Source organism: Sitodiplosis mosellana, unplaced genomic scaffold (assembly GCF_009176505.1).
Source record: "Sitodiplosis mosellana isolate CC-2019 unplaced genomic scaffold, AAFC_SMos_1.0 Smas_scaffold_42, whole genome shotgun sequence".
NCBI classification, from domain to species: domain Eukaryota; kingdom Metazoa; phylum Arthropoda; class Insecta; order Diptera; family Cecidomyiidae; genus Sitodiplosis; species Sitodiplosis mosellana.
This window is the reverse complement of record NW_022595284.1, coordinates 165,938-184,988: the sequence shown is the minus strand read 5'-3', so window position 1 is coordinate 184,988 and position 19,051 is coordinate 165,938. Positions and strand designations below refer to the sequence as shown.

Genomic DNA, 19,051 nt, shown 5'->3' with positions numbered 1-19,051 from the left:
CGAGTGAAATGTGAATTCGAGGTTTATTAAGCGCGTTACTCGGAGAACTGTTTGTTCGATGCCCACAGGATAGACAATTACGATAAATGTTATTCATCCCTCCATTTGATTGTGATAAATTATCTGGATAGATCTCGTTTGGATACGTAAATGAGTTAATTATGATTCACTTGTCAGTTGTCAGACACACAGCATACACATGTATTTATCACATCGAACGGTGAAACATGACCACCGCTCGCCATCGGATGGACGTGCATAAATAAAAATTATTCTGTCATTTTTGTTATTTATATGTAAATGGAATTGACGCCTTCACCAAATCATGCAAATATTGTATCACTTTATTCAAATCGCAAGCGTAAATAAAACTGTTTTTTTTAATTGCAATTTTCGGAATGGTGCAAAATATTGGCGTGCCATGCTGATTTCGATTACCATGATTTAGGTATGTTTGGTTTGTGATGAATATTTGTTTTGCATTCACACAAACACAAAAGCGAATATTTGTGTGTGGGCGAAGTGTTTGTATTTGAAATTTAGTCCCACAAATAAATTGGTTTTAATGCAGACAACTCACATATCGGCATGAATGATTCGCCCAAAACGGGAACGTTATGGTATTGCTCCTTTTTGACCTGAAAAAGAAACACGTTTCTATTTCGAAAGCTTGTCGATTTAGAAAATTGGATAAAATTGAGGTTACGAAAATGTGCTTGTCGAGCACGAACCTTTTAATATATAATAATAGAATAAAACGTTATGGGTTCAAGCACTGTCCCTCTTCTTCTATTCACACCGTGAGTGTCTTCGTATTTTTAGACTTGTGTGCATGCACCAAGCTCATCAATGTCGATACAATTTTAAATGTTTATTGATTTTTCCGCAGTCATTTATATAATCTAACGTTATTTATAAATGCCTCCCCGAAAAAAACTAGCTATTCGTTCGGGAGGACACCACGGAACAGATGATGGAACTAAATAAAACATACACTCGAATCGAACATGGTTTGAGAAAGCTTTCAAGATATGGTTTAAATAGGTGTGGTGAATTTATTTTATAAATTGATATAAATTGATTTCCAACCGACGTGCTGAGCCGATCGATACCAAATATTGTAGCAAAACCCAAAATACGAACGAATGGCATAAGATGTATCCAGTAGGGCAGAATATTTGTCGAATTCTTTATGAGCGACAAAAAGAGTGATTTCAGCAAGTCTGAAGGAGAAAAAAAATATTGGGAACGAAAACAAAATCGGAAACATAGAAATGATTTTTACATTTTACTGCACAAACCAAGGGACCATACCTAAATGAGTCTCACAAGCAGATGGTTCGACTGCAAGCCATAACCCATAAAATATCGAAGCTATGTTCAAAATACTGGAATTGACTAACCCCATCAAAATGAGCCAGATTTCTATTTATATCATAAAATAAAAGAATTTATGTGAAATTTACAACATGATTTATAAAGTTGTGTGCTTGGTTCGGGACGAACATCCATTTCCATATAATGAACACATGCTTCTAACGCACTGGCTACACGCGCGCCAGCCAAATATCCATTTTTGCTTGGCGTCCTTTTGTTATGCCAAAAGATTATACCAACGCAAGCGTTGAACTCTCATTTGAACAGACATAAATCAATAGCCTATATGAGACCATATACATGATTTCAAGGAATCGAGGCGGCAATAAAAAGTTTTGGCAGCGAAAAAGAAGTTAGAAAAAGGAAAATTCGATTCGGCAAACTTTTGCGCTTTCAACGATGAAAAAAGAGCGTTCAAGCGTAACATGGTTGACGGCGATTAGAAGAGGTATAAATGCGCTGTTTGTCATATTAATATTTTATACGCACATAAACACACATACAATTGCGTATTTTGTTTGCTGTCATTGCCTCGCAAAGGAATGAATTGCAAGATTGTACGTGAATCGTTGGGAATTCAACATGTTTAGTTCGCAGCGAAGAGATTCGCTCCGGAATAAATATTAAAATTAATCCGCCGATTTTGCACCGCACACGCTTTACAATCTATTTACTCACTTGATTCCTCCATTGTAGCAATGGGGTAACACCTCGGCGCGTTTCAACTCAGTGCGTGAAAACCTAAATCGTTGATAAGATAACGCAGGAAACGCAATAACATTTTATTTTTCTTCGTCATTTCCTCATGCCACTCGTGTGTCCTAGGATTTTCATTTTCGTTCAACACGTGAAACGCTCATTGCCCCTCAACGGTAGTACAGTAATAAAAAAACTGACTCGCGGGTGCGTGCAATCATTGTCATTAGTGCAAAAACCATTTTCGAAGCACAAAAACGTCAAAAAGAAAATGAAATGCCTGAATTGTAGCACTTGAAAAATAACATCAGGACCCAGTTTAAATAGAACACTCAGCTTCGATGTATGTGTATACAAAGTCATGTCGTGTCGAGTGTACACTGTACAGCAAGTGAATGATGCATAGCTTTGAGCTTCAGCTCTCAACAAAAAGTACCCAGAACTAGCTTGTTTATTTCTTCTTGTTTTCCATTCCCTCTGCTGTATTCATCTCAAGATATCGTCTGCAATCAGTGTGTCAAAGCACACAACAAAGAAATATCTATATATTCCTTTTATTTATACCCATATACTAAACATAGACAATAATGGCAAGCTGTGTACGATTACACGATGCATATAAATGCTTCGCTTGAGTTCTTGCTGTTGGTCCTTGCTTTAAATTCTTTGTTTTTCTTTTCTCTCTCTCTCTCTCCCTGTGTGTGTGCATTCTGCAATAATCAATATTAAACTGGAATTGCTCTGCGTGTCAACAATGAATGAGTATTTGCACATGTTTCGCCGCAACGATCTCAAGCGATGTGCCAGATTCGACTTTTGTGATGACTAACCAAAGCAACGCGACCATTATGGTTTACAGTACAAACTCAATAATATCGCTCTTTTGATAATGGCAGCTTTCCAAACTTTTTTTCCATCCTCAACATGGCATCAATTTTTCGAAAGAATTTTCTCTTGGAAATATCCAACTTGGAATTTCTTTTATTCGAAAGTACGAAAAGTCAACCAACGAAACAAGAGCCAAAATTTTACACTTCAAAAAGACCCGAGCGTTTTCGGTTTGATTTAAATCAAGAGGAATCTTTTTTGTGTCGATGGTGAAAACTGGCAGTGCACAAAAAGAGATGAAGTTATCGAATCAGTGTGGTTTCTTGCAAGCAAGCTCTTAGCCGCCATGCACACGAATTGGATGGGATATAATTTGGCTTGAAGTTGGCCCATGGGAATATCGCAGGAGAGAAAAAATGTGCAAAAGAAATTTTCCTCACGCTTCTTCTTATTTCCATCAAGTGTCGGAACAGAGGTCGTACTGAAAATATTACAAATTGAGCGATTCTCATGAGTTTCTGGACGCCAGACAATTAGGTTTGCAAAAAACGTTCCGCCTCACACTTGAACGGTTCTTTTTTTTTGTTCGCGAATGCTCTATAAAAATTCACTAAAAGCTGAATGCAACACAAATGAAATTACTACCGCGCCAGAATGATGCCATACTCTTTTGTTGAACGCGTAAAGAATAATTAAGCTCATGCGTACTTTTATTCATTTCAGTAAACCAAGCGCTTTCCAGATTCAACGTGAAAACACATTTGTTCTCCTTCGAATGGAAAAACCAGTGCATTAAATCAAACTCAATTTAAAAATGAGAGAGTGAAGAAGTTATTTTAGTCAGCAAAACTTTCATTTTGGTCGATTTTTCCGATTCATTTTAGTTGCACGAACCAGACTGTCTCGCAATAGACTGAATTCAGCCTGAGCGACGAGTCTTTGACTCCCTGCATTTATCCAATAATCCAATGTTCTTTGCACGTCAATTGGTGAAAAATTTTGACGCTGATTAAATTACGGCGGTGGAATGTGCCAAATTTCAATAATTTTTTCCTTTTTAATTGCTATAAATTGACCGACAACAAATGCGACGTGAAATTGGAGGAAGATAGGGAAAAAGCAGAATGTGAAGTATGTACTCGTCGTGGTGTAGGGTATTTCAATTGCCACGATAAAATATTATGTTATCGTAGCATCCAATACATAGGTTTGGCCTATGAAGCGGTTTTGAAATGAAGCCATCTAGCAGTGCGCTGATAAAAGTGGCTTGCGTGCTACGTCAAGCGAATCGATATTTTTTTTCTCTCGTATCAACGGACAATTGTACAATCACCGCAAAGTTCTTGTTAGGAAAATAAAATCGATAAGGTCTTTTTTTTCTTTTTTCTTTGTCACTTTTCACGCTTCCGTTGCTCCAATTTCAGTTTGAAACTGTTTTTCATTTAAAAGCGTATTTGTAACATTGCAGCCCATTATTTATATTAAAAATGAACACCATATTTTTGATAGAAATTTCAATAATTTATTTGCAAAGATTTGGTTTGCTGATTAAATGGCAGCCACAATGCGAAAAATGATGCGACCGACATAAAATATGAACCAAATGCACTGGGTGAATAAATTTCAGGGTGATTTGCGCCTCACATGAAAACACCATAAAACATAGTAAATTACACTATTTGTACCACAGTGTGCGTGCATGGCATTCATTTCGAATTAGCTTGTTAAATAAAGTATATTTGAATGAATGTGAAAATATCTCTGGTGTGTGCTCGGCAAGCGATGATGAAAATCCGCCATTACATCGATGCCATATGTCCTGTATTAAAATTCATACACGAGTTGATGTAGATAATCCCATGTCTGGTGCGTCGTTGTCGTCAATGTCATACACATTAATAGACTATCTTTGGATGAACCGTGTTTGAAATTACGACACAATGCAGCATATTCAAGTGATATGCTTTCATTTCATACCTTTGAGCTATCATAACGTTGAGATTAATAATATTGTAGCTTGAGGGAAAATGACGCGCTAAAAATATCGTGTCTCTTTGCACTTGCATGCAATTTCTTCTTTTTTCCTGCAAATGGTTTGATTTTTCCGCAATTTTTCTTCTGATTAGCTTAGAGCAAAGCACAAGCGTGTGTGGTGTTCGCTTTGTTGCGAGAGAAAAAACCATTTTGCAATCTATGGTGCTGTGTTGTGTTGCGATTTTTCTGATCCAATTAACACTGTGTGTGTGTGTGTGTGACCACAACTGAGAAAGTACATAAACTTCCGTATGGACGTGAATGGTTTGCGGCGATTTATTTATTCAATAGTTCTGTCGATGCAAACAATGCTCCGACATAAATGCCAAACGTTGTTTATAAATTGAACACAAAGCAATGTATGTGTGTGCTGTGAGCAGGGAGCAAGAGTTTGCATTGTATTTTTCAAATATTTATTGGCTATTATACAGTGCTTCTCAGCAGTATAGTGACTCCGTTGAGAATTGCCCGAACATGCATCACTACACATTTTCTACATTGAAGGTTTTGCTGGTTAACTGGACATTTACCGATGCTATATATCTCTCTCTGGCTACGGCAATCCAAGCCCGAACCCAATGCTACGCTGTGTATTTGAGCTGATAAGTACCCATGGACAGCCTTCGATTCAGATATTGGATGTGTTCGGATTTTGTTTGCATGTCAACCTGATTTTCCATCCCTTTGTGTTGCAAACTAAATAATTGTTCCGTGTTTTGTTAGCACATCCACACATAGACACACACACACACACACACACACACACACACACACACACATCCATACCCACTGCTGAAACTTAGTGAGGCGGCTCCTTTCTTTGCGATAATGAAAATTCGAAATGAAAATGTGTACCAATAATGCGTTACACAAATAGCAATGTAATGGGAAAACGAAGTCTATTGTACTATTCACAATGGCATCGTCTTCAATTTCCGGAAGTATTGCGTTAGCACTGGTTTTTTGCTCCCTCCCTCCCGCTCTATCCTTTCATTGACACAACATAAATCCCAAATAAAGATTCAATATGAAGAGATTTTGTGATTGATGTTCATTGTCCGAAACAAGGGATCCGATGCGCCATACGATACGTGAAAGCCACATCACATCACATTACATAGACTTCAATGAAATTCACCGATCATCCATTTTCGTAACAAATTGATGCTGTCCATTTATTGGACGAAAAGTCAATCGAATGGACATTTCCTGCGTTGCCCATCGATACCAATCGAACATTTCTCTTTTTGATGGACATAATTTGGGCCACCGATATATGTGCTGGCGCTATTGATGGTGATGGTGATGGTTTTGTCCCGAAGGTCCTGCATCTAAGCGTCTGACAGCTCACTTCTAGCGCTACAAGACAAGTGTCAAAAGTTGTGACACAGATCGTTCAATGTATTATTGAATCTTTTTTATATTTGTTAATAAAGTAGACAAAAAAATAAAAATGTCACGAATGTGCAAAATTGATTTTTGTGAGAGCGTAGCACGTGATAAACATCAATTTTATAAGTACTAAATGTTTCTTTCATTACGGAACATTGTTGATGCGTTCGATTTGTCGCGTTCATGAGTGCGTCTAACGACGTTAAGAATTGAAATGAACTTCACTGAATGCGCTCATCGCAAATTCGTGTTTTACTTTGTTTTGTTAGTGTGGTGCAGGGGTTGTGTTCGCTGGGACATTTAAGTGATTGATAACCAAATGATCAAACTTTTGAATCAATCAGAAATCGACGCAAAATATTATTTCATAAAATCAACATGCACAGGCACACTTCATTTTCAAATGAAACTTTATAATCATCATTCAGTGACTGGTATTCTGTTTGGAATTTTCATTTCATTCAAATGGTGTAGTCTCAATTCTTACTTTCTGTGTTCTACTTTTTCTCTCATTCATGATGTAGAAAATTTCTTTTGAATGGAGACCAACTGGAAACGAAAACTTTGCAATGAACAAGAAAAAATATCCGAACATGTATGAATAGAAGTTTGGCTCGTATGCAAAATGATTTTTGGGAGCACACATTTGGTTTGCCAAATGCAATATGTTTTGGCTGCATAGCTTTTTAACCAACGAAAGAATAAATTCATCAAATCACCAAAATATGAACAGCATTTTACAGATATAAATCTTCTGCAGATGGATGTAAGAGCATGAAATATACTGTTTCTGCATTGCCTATTTTTCAACCTAAATATCTGAGCCAAGTCCAATGTTAATCTGAACAGATTTTCATAAAGAGCGTGCGATTTTGTGTATCCATCGATGTACTAGATTCATTTTTATGGAGAGAATAAAAAACACGAGTTGATAAATCGTCCTGAAATGAGATCCAATATATCTTCGTCGATTCGGTTCGCTAATTGTGCTTTGGTTCGGAACGTAACATGGTTTCGTATTTATTTTGCCCGTTTTGTCGGTGCCATTTTAATTCAATTTCCACATTTGGTCGTTGTTGTTCTTGTTGTTGCAGTTGAAACACGACTTTATTTAATTACTTAATATGATTTCATTGCGCGGGTAATGTGAAACACAAAGAAATAAATAAGCGGAAAACCGACTCTGCATGGGCATAATTAACACAGTTTTTCTTTTTTTGCTTGCAGATCAAACAATATTTTGCAGTGAATAATGGCATCGTTCGCATTATGGTGAGTTCTACTCTATTATTATTACCACATGCAATTCTATGACGCTCCCTCCTGACTCGTGGTTTCGATTTTTATGTCGAGTGTATTTTTTTTTCATCGTTCGCATTTCGATTGAGTTCAAAGAAAGTTCGGGAAAGTTCATTTACATTTTACACGATAGAAAAACGTTGATTTTGTTTTGTTCGTTAAGTTTTGGAGGGATGCGTTTTGTTGTTGCAATAAAAATCAACATACAAACTAAAAGCAATCAACAACTCATTGTGTGTTTGTACTTTCCAAATTTTATTTCTCCCTCTCGTTCTCCATTTTTTTTTCCTTCAAAATTGCAGACAATAGAGTTGAATCAAATAAAGAAAGCTCGCTGCTTTGCGGCCATTAAAATTGCAGCTGCAAAATCAGAATGAGCTCACGTCACGCCGTTTTATACACCGTTGAGGTGGGTGATACCAAATTCACTATACATAAGCGATACCAGAATTTAAAGCCGATTGGATCAGGTGCACAAGGAATTGTATGGTAAGTCGTATATTCACGGTTGCATTGTTGTTTGAACTATAAAAGAAGAGAAGTAAAAACAAGAACGGAATCGATATATGGTGTGCAATATTATTGGATAATCCTTTTTTGCTGTTCAAATGGAAAATATACATGTATATTTCAGCGGAAATTTTATTTAATTTTGCATTCTATACACACATTTATTATTTTGATCGAAAAGCAAACATACATATCCATTTCAATCGACAGATGAATCTTTATCAAAACACAATTCGTATGTGTTCCTTGCACATATTTTCCATTTAGAATGAAATGAGATTATCTGCAATAATTGTTGTTTAGTTGCATTAAGTGTGCGCACTCGTGTTTATCGACGTGGCCTCGTTTCCATTTCAACGCCATCGCATCATTTAACATGCATTTGTTGTGCTAACTCGAAAACTCAACAGTTCGCTGAAGAGAGTCAATCAAATGAAAATTCACCAAATGCAATAGATAGATTGTAAGCGCTAAAATTGCTGGAATTTGCCTGAAGCAGCACATGCATAGCTATAGCAAACAAAAAGTACCGTGACGAAAATAAACGTTCTCTATGGCACTGACAGTCAGTGACGACTTTTTCGACAATTTTCACTATTCTCAGAATGAACTATTAATTCATTTCTATTACGTTGTTTTTACATTTAACTGAAATGGCAATTTCAGAGCACTATCCAGTGATGAAAGAAGCTAATCGAGTCTAAATTCATAAATCTTCAAAAATGCCATTGATTTTCCTCTTGGACAAACACAAGCACTGGATCTTCACTGCAGACATTTGATGGGATACGTTTTCATTTGTGCAAGTGGCATTTTCCTTCTTCATTATATTCATGATTAATTGAGGATCAATTCGAAAATCCGTACAAATGAAAAGGAATGTTAAACTTAATCAAGTTCAACATTCAACCTGATTCTTTCTTTAATTTCTTCGTTTTATGAAAAATATCTGCAGAAAATAAAATCAACATTATTCCAGTTAAACTAGAACAAATGGAAATGATTGGCTTGGAAATTTGGTCACACGTTGAAAAAAAACTTGAAGTAAATGAAATGTTGTGAACAATTGTTTTTGTAGTACATTATAAATCACTTATTGCATTTTTTTATTTATTTTTTTTTTAGTTTCGAACAATCGTAGTATTTAAATGTGCGGTTGATATACACTAGAATTTCATTCAACAAACATTTGATAGAATTTATTGAAAAAGAAAAAAAAGTTGAGTGCGCGATATTCCAATTGTGTTTTATTATTATTATTTGTTCCAATTCACTTTCGTCATATTGGTCGGGTGTCGAGCAATTTCTCATAATAAATCATTAAGTGCAATTAAAAAGTACTTGAAAAACTCTAATCAGCGAAGAAACTGAAAAGGAGTAAAAGAAAAAAAGGCAACCGACGCACGAAATAAAACATAAAATACAGATAGAATAGACGAGAAAAAGAAAAAAAGGGAGTAGAAGAAAACCCATTATGACACAAACTATGACCGAAACAAGTCAGCAACTGCCTGTAGAAAAAAATGAGGTCGCTTACCAAAGCTATCATTTCGGTGATACGGACTTTCTAGTACCACCGCGATACATTTCACTGAGCGCTCGAGGTATCGGTGCACAAGGTGCTGTTTGGTAAGTAGCCAACCTATTGCCGACACAACTGAACTTAACACCAGACAAGTAATCCTAGATACAATAAGAGCGCATTCTCTCTTCCTTACTAATCAAACTGTCACTTCTTGCTAACACCACTCCTTTTTTTCTCTGATTTTCGAGATTCAGCTGAAATTTAATCTTGGTTGCCATTTCGATATTCCGAAAAAATGTTAAATTGAAAGTCCAAAAATAATAGCTATCTATTTTCCATAACTATATGGATATTGATTTTATTTTCTCGACATTTTCTTGACTTATTTCAATGGAATTTTGCGGACCACGTATCTGCATTTTCACATGTTCCATTTTCATTTTGCTGTCGGTTGATTCGAAATGCATGTGTTTTCGATGTAAAAGTCAGAGTTAGATATTTCTGGAAAAAATACGACTCGGTTATGAAACGCTTGAAAATTGACCATTTCAATGCAACGAGGTAAAAATTAAATGCCACATATCATTTACAAAAATTGAATTTCATTTCAATTTTAAAATGATGAAACTACATTTTCATTCCGGTTTTTCTTTCTAGTGCAATTGTTTGTGTGGTTATGTTAATTGAATGTTTGTGTTTGTGTCAATTTTACGGAATTTTCCAACTTTTTTTGGGTTCTCTTTTCGATTTGGTATTCAGTCAAATATTTACGTTAGTAACTCTCAAATGCATGATATTCAAATGAACAATTCCCATTTTTCTCTAACTAAATGCATGTCTATGTTAAAAAGATAATATTAAATTGATGTTAATAATTACAAACTTTATACTAAATTTATGTTTGTATCGGACAGTTTTCCGTGGTGTATTGTATTCATTGGAACTTTGAACAATATGGAATTGTGAATTTATTTTTAACTCTTCTGAAATAGCCTTGGCCATCAATATTTAATCAAGCCCATTGCCAGATTTCCGGTATGATCATTTATTAATGGAATATTCGATTTTTTTCCGCTTTCTCTATCATTTTAGTGCTGCATATGACACGGGTACTCAACAAAATGTTGCCATCAAGAAATTATCCAGACCATTTCAAAATGTTACGCATGCCAAACGTGCATACAGGGAGTTTAAGCTTATGAAACTAGTTAATCACAAAAATGTAAGTATCGAATTTTAAACGTAGAAAAGTTAATGTGGGGCCATTGAATTTATTATGATTCCTGGCGATGAAATATTTGAGTTGTTGAAAAAAGCCTTTTTGAACAACGCAGGTCAAGTGAATAATATTTACATACACTAGGTTTGTTCATTGCCGGAATGACACTTCTAAATAATGCTGAAAAGCAAGCACAGTTCTGCCAACCAAACAATGTTCAACACGAGCCCACAACAATCAAAACGTACACACAAGCGCCTGAGCACAAAATATTCAGAATTGCGATTGAACTGTGTGTATCAAATACAAATCAATACATACAGACGTTCACCTCACTTTACGTATCGAAAACCATTTGCTTATTGCTTGTTCGGCAAAGCCAGTGCGCAACACACCCATAGTACGTGTTACATACACACACAGTTAGAACAATGAAATGAAATGAAAACAAGTGCGCGATAGACTCCCTGTCTGTGTTTAAAACGTGTGTGTGTGTGTGTTTGGGAAACATAATTTGGAAAGAGACACGAAAGGCATAAATGGAGAAGAATTTGCCGCTGTAATGCTTAAACATGAATGCATAAGAGAAAGTGAGACATAAAGAGAACAGTGTTTTGTTCCAATAACAAAACAAGCATCACTTCACACAGCCGAAATTTGCTTGTTTGTCATAAACGCGGTTGTAAAATGATTCATCTCAATAACAACATCGGCACTGCGGTGTTTGTGTATATATTCTTCCAATGCGCCGAAGAAACAGAACGACGTTTCATGTCAACCAATACACACACAGGCGCATGTATTGTTTCTCACAGTATTGATGAGCATAAATATATTGAATCAATCACAGTGTTGCCAACCAACTGTCGAACCGGCACGTTATAAACACAGTGTATGTACATAAATCGATTAAAAGTCTCCGTCAGGCAGGAGGGTATTGTGAAGCAAAAGCTCTTTACCACATTAAAACTGATAGTTTTTGCAGAGACGTGATGTGTTTTGCTGTGCTGCATCATGTATTGTTCAACAACTCACAAGCCACATTGTGTCCCAAAGAGAGAAGGTTTGTTCTTCTTGTATTTCATGCATCGTAAATCACATTAAATGTACCATTCAAGTACTGCTGGTTTAATGCAACCAACCGAACCACACAGGATGCTAACAGTTTTATACATGTTTGGATTTACGCTCGTTTCCATTTTATTGCAATACTGACAGGTATCTGGCGAGTGGTAATTCTCTGGGTATAAAGACGAAGTCGAAGTTAAGGCGAGCAATTTTAATTTAAGTGCCGTATAACATACGACACTACGATACATTCCGTCTGGATGCGGTCCATCGAAAATTCTGAAGTAAAACCAAGTTTTAATCGAAAACGGACAAAACTTTAGCCTCTATCTTATCGATTTACGTTTAATTCGATTGTTTTAATAATCGATTGTGCTTGGTATTTCAAGTAGAAACCACACATTTGATTCAAACCTCTTGACTCTGGATGAGAGAGTCTTAGTAATGTTTCATTCAATAACTTGTACCCACAAAATCCACAATAAAGTGGTTTGAATTTGTGGATTTTTAAATCAAAATTTACCGAGCAAAAGTTTTATCCGGGATTGGGTTTACATTTAATTTCAAACTCACAATTCTGACGTGAGTTTTGGTTGCACACGAGCTACTCATTACCTATTTCATATATTTACATCACATACACCTCATTCAGTGTGAAAGTGGAAGCAAACGCAAGAAGTTTCCGTATTACAGATTTTCAACATGCGATTTTCAGATCGACTTTTGTTACCCCCAACAAATACTAAAGCAACTTTTACTAAAGCTTTTCAGAGCGTTTGGATTATTCTGAATGAATTAACATGGAATGTTTTAGTTTCACTACAATGGAAAAGTATGTCGTGACTTCCAAAGTTTTGTGGTGGTTAAAAATGTGGACAGAATCGTGTGACCATAGTAGGGAAAAAAACCATATCTAATTATCGCTATGAATCGATAAGCTAGACAAATCGTGCATTTGGCACAAAATCAATATTATTTCGGAAACTTTTGTTCCGAAAGGCGAAGCGTATGAAAAGCGCCATGGAAAAGTTTACTACTGCAATAAAATGAAAATGTTATTTCAAAGTTGTATAAAATTGTGCTGAACAATTGGCTGAATGGGATAGCGAAAATTTTCAATGAATATCAAAACTTTTGCAGTTAAAAAACAAATCTGTCTTGCGCATTCGCGTATTTTTATTTCGATTTGATGAGCACAATTTTACATGTGATTCTTTGGCGTAGAACACCTTGGGAGTAGAATGAGGAGATACCGCTTGTTTCGGTGTGCTTAAATTAAAATCGAGTAGATTATAATTTTGCGCGCGAGAGAGATAATTTCCTCGTAGAAAGTTTAACATCAGCAGACAGCTATCAGAATTGCTTCTTTTCCATCAGTCTTCTCTTTCTCTCTCACCGTGTGCAAACAGATAGCACGAAAATGCCCAGACGAGTGAATAATTCAATGATGACTGTAATGTAAGTGTCTGCCAGCGAGCCTGCCTGTCTTTCACATCGTTCTCGGATTGGCGGAAAAAGTTACTCTCTGTTTCGAAATGGACTCGCATTGCCATCGAATTGAGGGAAGTAAGCAATTTTGCCGCAATTACTCAAAGTTTGAACGATCATGTGATTTATAAATGGATATTTCTTCAGACACAAAATGCTTACGATGACATTAACTAATTTACTACGGAAACACCAACAGCTACACAGCTACAATTGCGGATTACAGCTTATGGACGGGTTTTTTTCGCCTGCTGCCTATGTGGGAGAATTTAATTAAGGCAAATAAACTTTGCTTTTGCTATTGGCGCATAAATTGCACATGTTACATGTGTTTTAGCACTGCATGGAATGTAGGCTACTGTAGTTGTTATTTTTTTTCCCGAGAAAATTTTAAGACTCTTTAGGCCATTTTTTTGGACCGTAAACTAATTCATTTTAATATCCATGTTTTTTATTTCAAATAAAGCAATTACGCCTAATTGCAAAAATGAAATAATATCATGTTTATTTAATTCAATTTTGAGATAACTCAAAAAAAAAAAAAAATTGACACTTTTTCGTTGCCAATGTGAAATAATGTACGATGACCATTCACATTGAACGTACATTAAAACAATAATTGAAGAATACAATATCATCATATAAATTTATTTGATTATTTTTGACAATATTAGAATGATTTGCATACAAAAAGTATACTACGATTAAAACTACATTCCATGTAGTGCTTACGATAATGATTTGATTGGAAACATCAAATTAATTAAACCCGTTAAATTTACAAGCTTCAAGAACGCAGAGCGGAGCGAAGCGACGATCTGCGGTCTGGGTTTGCTTCTGTACATCATTCACACGTTGATTCATCTAATTTTCCCTTTTGCATCTCTGCATTAATGATAATGGAATCATAAGCAGCAATTTTGCGTTGTTTATTATCTCTGTTTTTTGTGTTGCTGTTGCTGCGCAAAAACATATCACAAAATTGCATTGTTATGCTCTTGGCTTTATCATCAACGACTGTCACTCACAATAGATAAATCCTTTCAGAGCGCTGAAGTGCTGAACGTTTTTATTTAGAAATCGTTTCATAAACGAACGCATTCGCTACTCGCATGCGATTTTGTGTGTTTTTTTTTGTCGTCTTCGTCGTTATTGTTGTGTTGCAAAAGAACATAATAAAGGTTTCAAAAATTTGTCATCCACAACAAAAGCCACTTCACAATACACTCTCATGTGCTGGTTTTTTTTTCGTGCGAATTGTATACGGTTCGCGCAATTTATTCAAAGCGATATGTCATCGAAACGAGAACAATGTATTTCATAAAAGTGGAAATTGTTTTGGTGGGGGGGATGAGCTATAAAAAAAGGGACTCCATTACTATGGCTGTTTGCTATGTGCAATCGTTTGTTCATCACAGAATCTGTACGAAAAGAAAAACGGGCGAAAATAAATCCTAATTTACACGTAAAATTTCTCTGTTTTCAGATCATTGGACTTTTAAATGCATTCACACCACAACGCACATTAGAAGAATTCCAAGATGTGTATCTGGTCATGGAACTTATGGACGCCAACCTGTGCCAGGTCATACAAATGGACCTGGACCACGAGCGTATGTCATACCTTCTCTATCAAATGCTGTGCGGAATAAAACATCTACATTCCGCGGGCATCATACATAGGGTATGTCATGTCTTTACCATCTAGCCACCCATTTTCTTTGCTAAAATGATATATTCATGTTTATTTCGTTGTCACTGCAGGACTTGAAGCCATCCAATATTGTCGTCAAATCCGATTGCACACTAAAGATATTAGATTTTGGACTAGCCCGAACGGCTGGCACAACATTTATGATGACACCATACGTTGTGACGCGATATTATCGGGCGCCAGAGGTGATTCTTGGCATGGGCTACACCGAGAACGTTGACATTTGGTCCGTTGGTTGTATCATGGGAGAAATGATTCGAGGCGGTGTTCTTTTCCCCGGCACAGATCACATTGACCAGTGGAACAAAATTATTGGTGAGTTGATTTTTCACAGCCAAATGATGCCATTCCATTTTATGTCAGTGTGTGTGTGCGGTTTCGTCGATGAAATATATGCGGTTTTTTCTATTTATTTAACAATTCCATTGTATGCACACGGTGATGATGCGAATCAACATTTTAATTAATGGTCACTATTGTATTCAACAAATGTTGTTAAATTAAACGGATTGCCACAATTGAATGCAATGAACCGCACGTTGAAACATGCATTTTATGTTTTCAAATCATCATTAATTAAATTTTCACGCTTTAATCTGCTCGCAAAATAAAATGTAAATGATATTATTGTGCATAAGTATCATCGGTCATTCGTCATAGCATCCAATATGTCCAATTCGATAGGAAATTAAAACTTGTTTACAAATTTTATTTCATCGTTTTACCACACACACAAAAAAGGCAATCTTTTTCATCCCTTGATTTATTGCAACCATTTAATTTGTTTGAATTTGTACGAACAAAAAAAAAATGAAAACAGAACAACTGGGTACACCGTCAGCAGCATTTATGCAAAGACTTCAGCCGACTGTGCGCAATTACGTTGAAAATCGTCCCCGATACACGGGCTACAGTTTTGATCGTCTATTTCCGGACGTTCTATTTCCAAGTGATTCGAATGAGCACAATCGGTTACGAGCATCACAAGCCCGTGACTTACTTAGTCGTATGTTAGTCATTGATCCAGAGGACCGGATTTCCGTCGATCAAGCGTTAGTGCATAGTTACATAAATGTATGGTTCGAGGAGAGCGAAGTAAATGCGGTGAGTTTAGCCATTTTAATTGCATTTCTACTCGTTCTATTTTGATTATGATGCGATGGGAGAAAAAGGGCATGCATTTCATGTTGTTCATTTGTGGTTTGTTTCTATTTTTGTTTGTCTCCCTACAGCCCGCACCTGGTCCATACGATCATAGTGTAGACGAGCGTGAGCATACCGTCGAACAATGGAAAGAGTTAATCTACCAGGAGGTGATGGAATATGAAGCGCGCATCGGTGGTGGCGGTAACGCAGCGGAAGCAGTGGGTGGAAATGCACGGTAGAGCAATAAATTCACCCCTACTCCCCAGCCCTATTTAAACAAAGAGAGAGAGAAGAGATGGTGTAACCACCACAGACTCTTTCACTATCGTTGTATTCGAAGGCTATTCTTAAAAACCGATAAAAGTTTTGCAGCAAAACAATAAGAAAATGAAAACAGAAAATAAGTGAAAATTGAATAATTTTGAGGAATGAGTTGTAAGCTTCATAACTAATTTATATTCTCTATAATTGCATTATCATTTGATAAAATGATAATGAGTATGCTGCTGATAATGATGAAAATTAACAACCCCCCCCCTCCCCCCTCAACAAACCAACCAGAGTTGACAAAAATAAATTACTTAAAAAAATTGGATATGAATAAACAATAAAAAAAAACGTAGACTGTAGAAGACGATGTTAAAAATGATGATTAAACAGAACCTATACACACGCTTAGGACTTTTAATACATTTTTTGTATATTGTAAATAAAATGAAACAAAAAAATTACTAGCAAGAGCTGAGCAAACTTATGCAATTGAATTGTGAGAAAGTGTAGACTATTTTTTTCTTTGTTCAATTTCGCATTCAATTTCGATAGAAGAAGCAGTGTGTGTTTTTTGTTGTTGTGTTTTTCATTTCTAAATATTTATTTCTATCTAAATCTTGTATTGTTCGATTTAATGATATGAATGTCTGCAACATTTTGTTTTGAGCTATTTATACATTTTGAGCAACAAAAATGATATTGCATCAGATCTCCTTCCATTCAGTTGATACATGATTTCTTTTGTTATTGGGTTTTTCTATTGTTTTCTCTTTTTTTGTTCGTTCTATTTTGATCGCCTATCTTTTATTTACCTGCTACCCAGTTCGTTGCTGATTTTCATTTCTGTTTACAATTTCTCACAATAGACACCATCGGCAACAATAATACCAGCCATAATATTTACAAAATAAGTACGCAATGATCTATATCTAATGAAAAAAAAGAAACAAAAAAAAAACAAAACAAGATTATGTGTGTCCAACCAAAATACAACAACAATTTAGTAATAAAATTACATAACTCTCCTTAACTAAATAAAAAGAAGAAGAAGAATGAAAGCCCAAATGGTAAAAAAGTAGAGTTAAATTGCAGTAAATTATATTTAGCGATATTTGATTGTAATGAACAAGAACACAGACAACTAATGTCATCAATAATGTAATTAAAATTAATGAAAAAAAAAACAAACATAAAAAACAAATATAAATAGCGAGAAAAATAATGAAACAAATGACAAAACAAAACCAATAAAATTTACCCGTATAAACCCAAATTAATGGATAATAAGTGAACATTTTAATAGATAAGAAGTTTCGGACAAAAGAAAAATATTGCAAACAAATAATAATACATTTGAGCGTTTAAGTATAATAAAGTGAGTAAAAAACACGTTGTTTTGTTTTGTAGCCGAAAGAGAGAAAAAAATATACACACAGAAATACAATGATAAGGCAATTTTTTGGAGAGATTTAAAATGAATGGATTAATGATATACAGAATACAAATTACAACAATAACAGCAACAACAAGCAGATTATAACTATCCCACTTGAAGTGATGATTCAATCCAAATAAATGAAAGTCCATAGTGTTAGGTCTAACTTCAGAACGAATTTGCAATAGCAGCATTTTCAATCACAATCACAATATCAAACAACAAACATAATGAAGAAATAAAGAAAAACTCAATCTTACTCATCCATACTCATTTCACTTGAATCTTTCCCACTCACGAATGAGATGAAGAGTGAAATGCGCCGAGCTTTGATCCAAAAAATTTGAAACCTAAAATTGTATCCGATCGAATCATAAAGCGTGATTAATAATTTACGAGTATTTCTTCTGCGCTTTTAAAATAAAATCTTTTTTTGTTCGTGGTGTTTTTTTATTGTTTGTGAAATTTTTTCGAAAAAAAAACCTGTTATGATTTGTTTTTGGCAAAAGGTGACACACATTTGGAAACCTTCACGGTTAAATGTTCCATTTTTGAAAATAAACAAAAAAAGCTTATAAAAATTTCTTGACATTTAGAAAGAGTTTTTGATATTAAAAAAAACGAGCGATAGGAAAACTTTTTGTTCAAATTATTCTTAAAGTAAAATCTCCAAACAAACCACAATTTTCGTAATATTTCCGAGTTTAAACATAGACTCAATTTTGAATACCTGCAGTTTAAACGAGTAAATAACACATAAATCTGCCGGGCAATTTATCACATTCTGAAATTATCGACACCAGCTCGTTTGATAGACGGTCTGATTGTGTACAGAGAAAGAGAGGAAGAAAAACCTATTTGCTGATTGAATTTAGTCACATTGCGATTGAATAGTCGAATGCCATATTAGCCGATGCACGAACAATCTGAGCAAAACGCTCGCACTCAGTCATCTTTTTACACAACAGGCCGGTAACAATATTTTGACAATTCTAATGTGGAAATAAATCAAGAGTTTTCATGGGGTGAGATAAAAAAAAACCCCTCAAT

General features: G+C 35.4%; 1 protein-coding gene across 3 annotated transcripts in view; it reads left to right on the top strand.

The window, feature by feature from the left end:
• Positions 1–17,839, top strand: part of LOC129569772 (stress-activated protein kinase JNK) — a 44,586-nt gene extending 26,747 nt beyond the window's left edge. For 2 of the 3 annotated variants that reach the window (XM_055448938.1, XM_055448939.1), the window contains exons 2-8: positions 7,555–7,599; positions 7,929–8,115; positions 10,754–10,883; positions 14,923–15,120; positions 15,201–15,465; positions 15,971–16,254; positions 16,383–17,839. In XM_055448938.1, the coding sequence (XP_055304913.1) occupies positions 8,000–8,115; positions 10,754–10,883; positions 14,923–15,120; positions 15,201–15,465; positions 15,971–16,254; positions 16,383–16,535 (1,146 nt within the window). In that variant the 5' untranslated portion in view covers positions 7,555–7,599; positions 7,929–7,999 and the 3' untranslated portion in view covers positions 16,536–17,839. Of the gene's footprint in view, positions 1–7,554; positions 7,600–7,928; positions 8,116–9,261; positions 9,766–10,753; positions 10,884–14,922; positions 15,121–15,200; positions 15,466–15,970; positions 16,255–16,382 lie in introns of those variants that run through there. The other variant, XM_055448937.1, reaches the window with a different exon arrangement.
• The last annotated feature ends 1,212 nt before the right edge of the window (positions 17,840–19,051 follow it).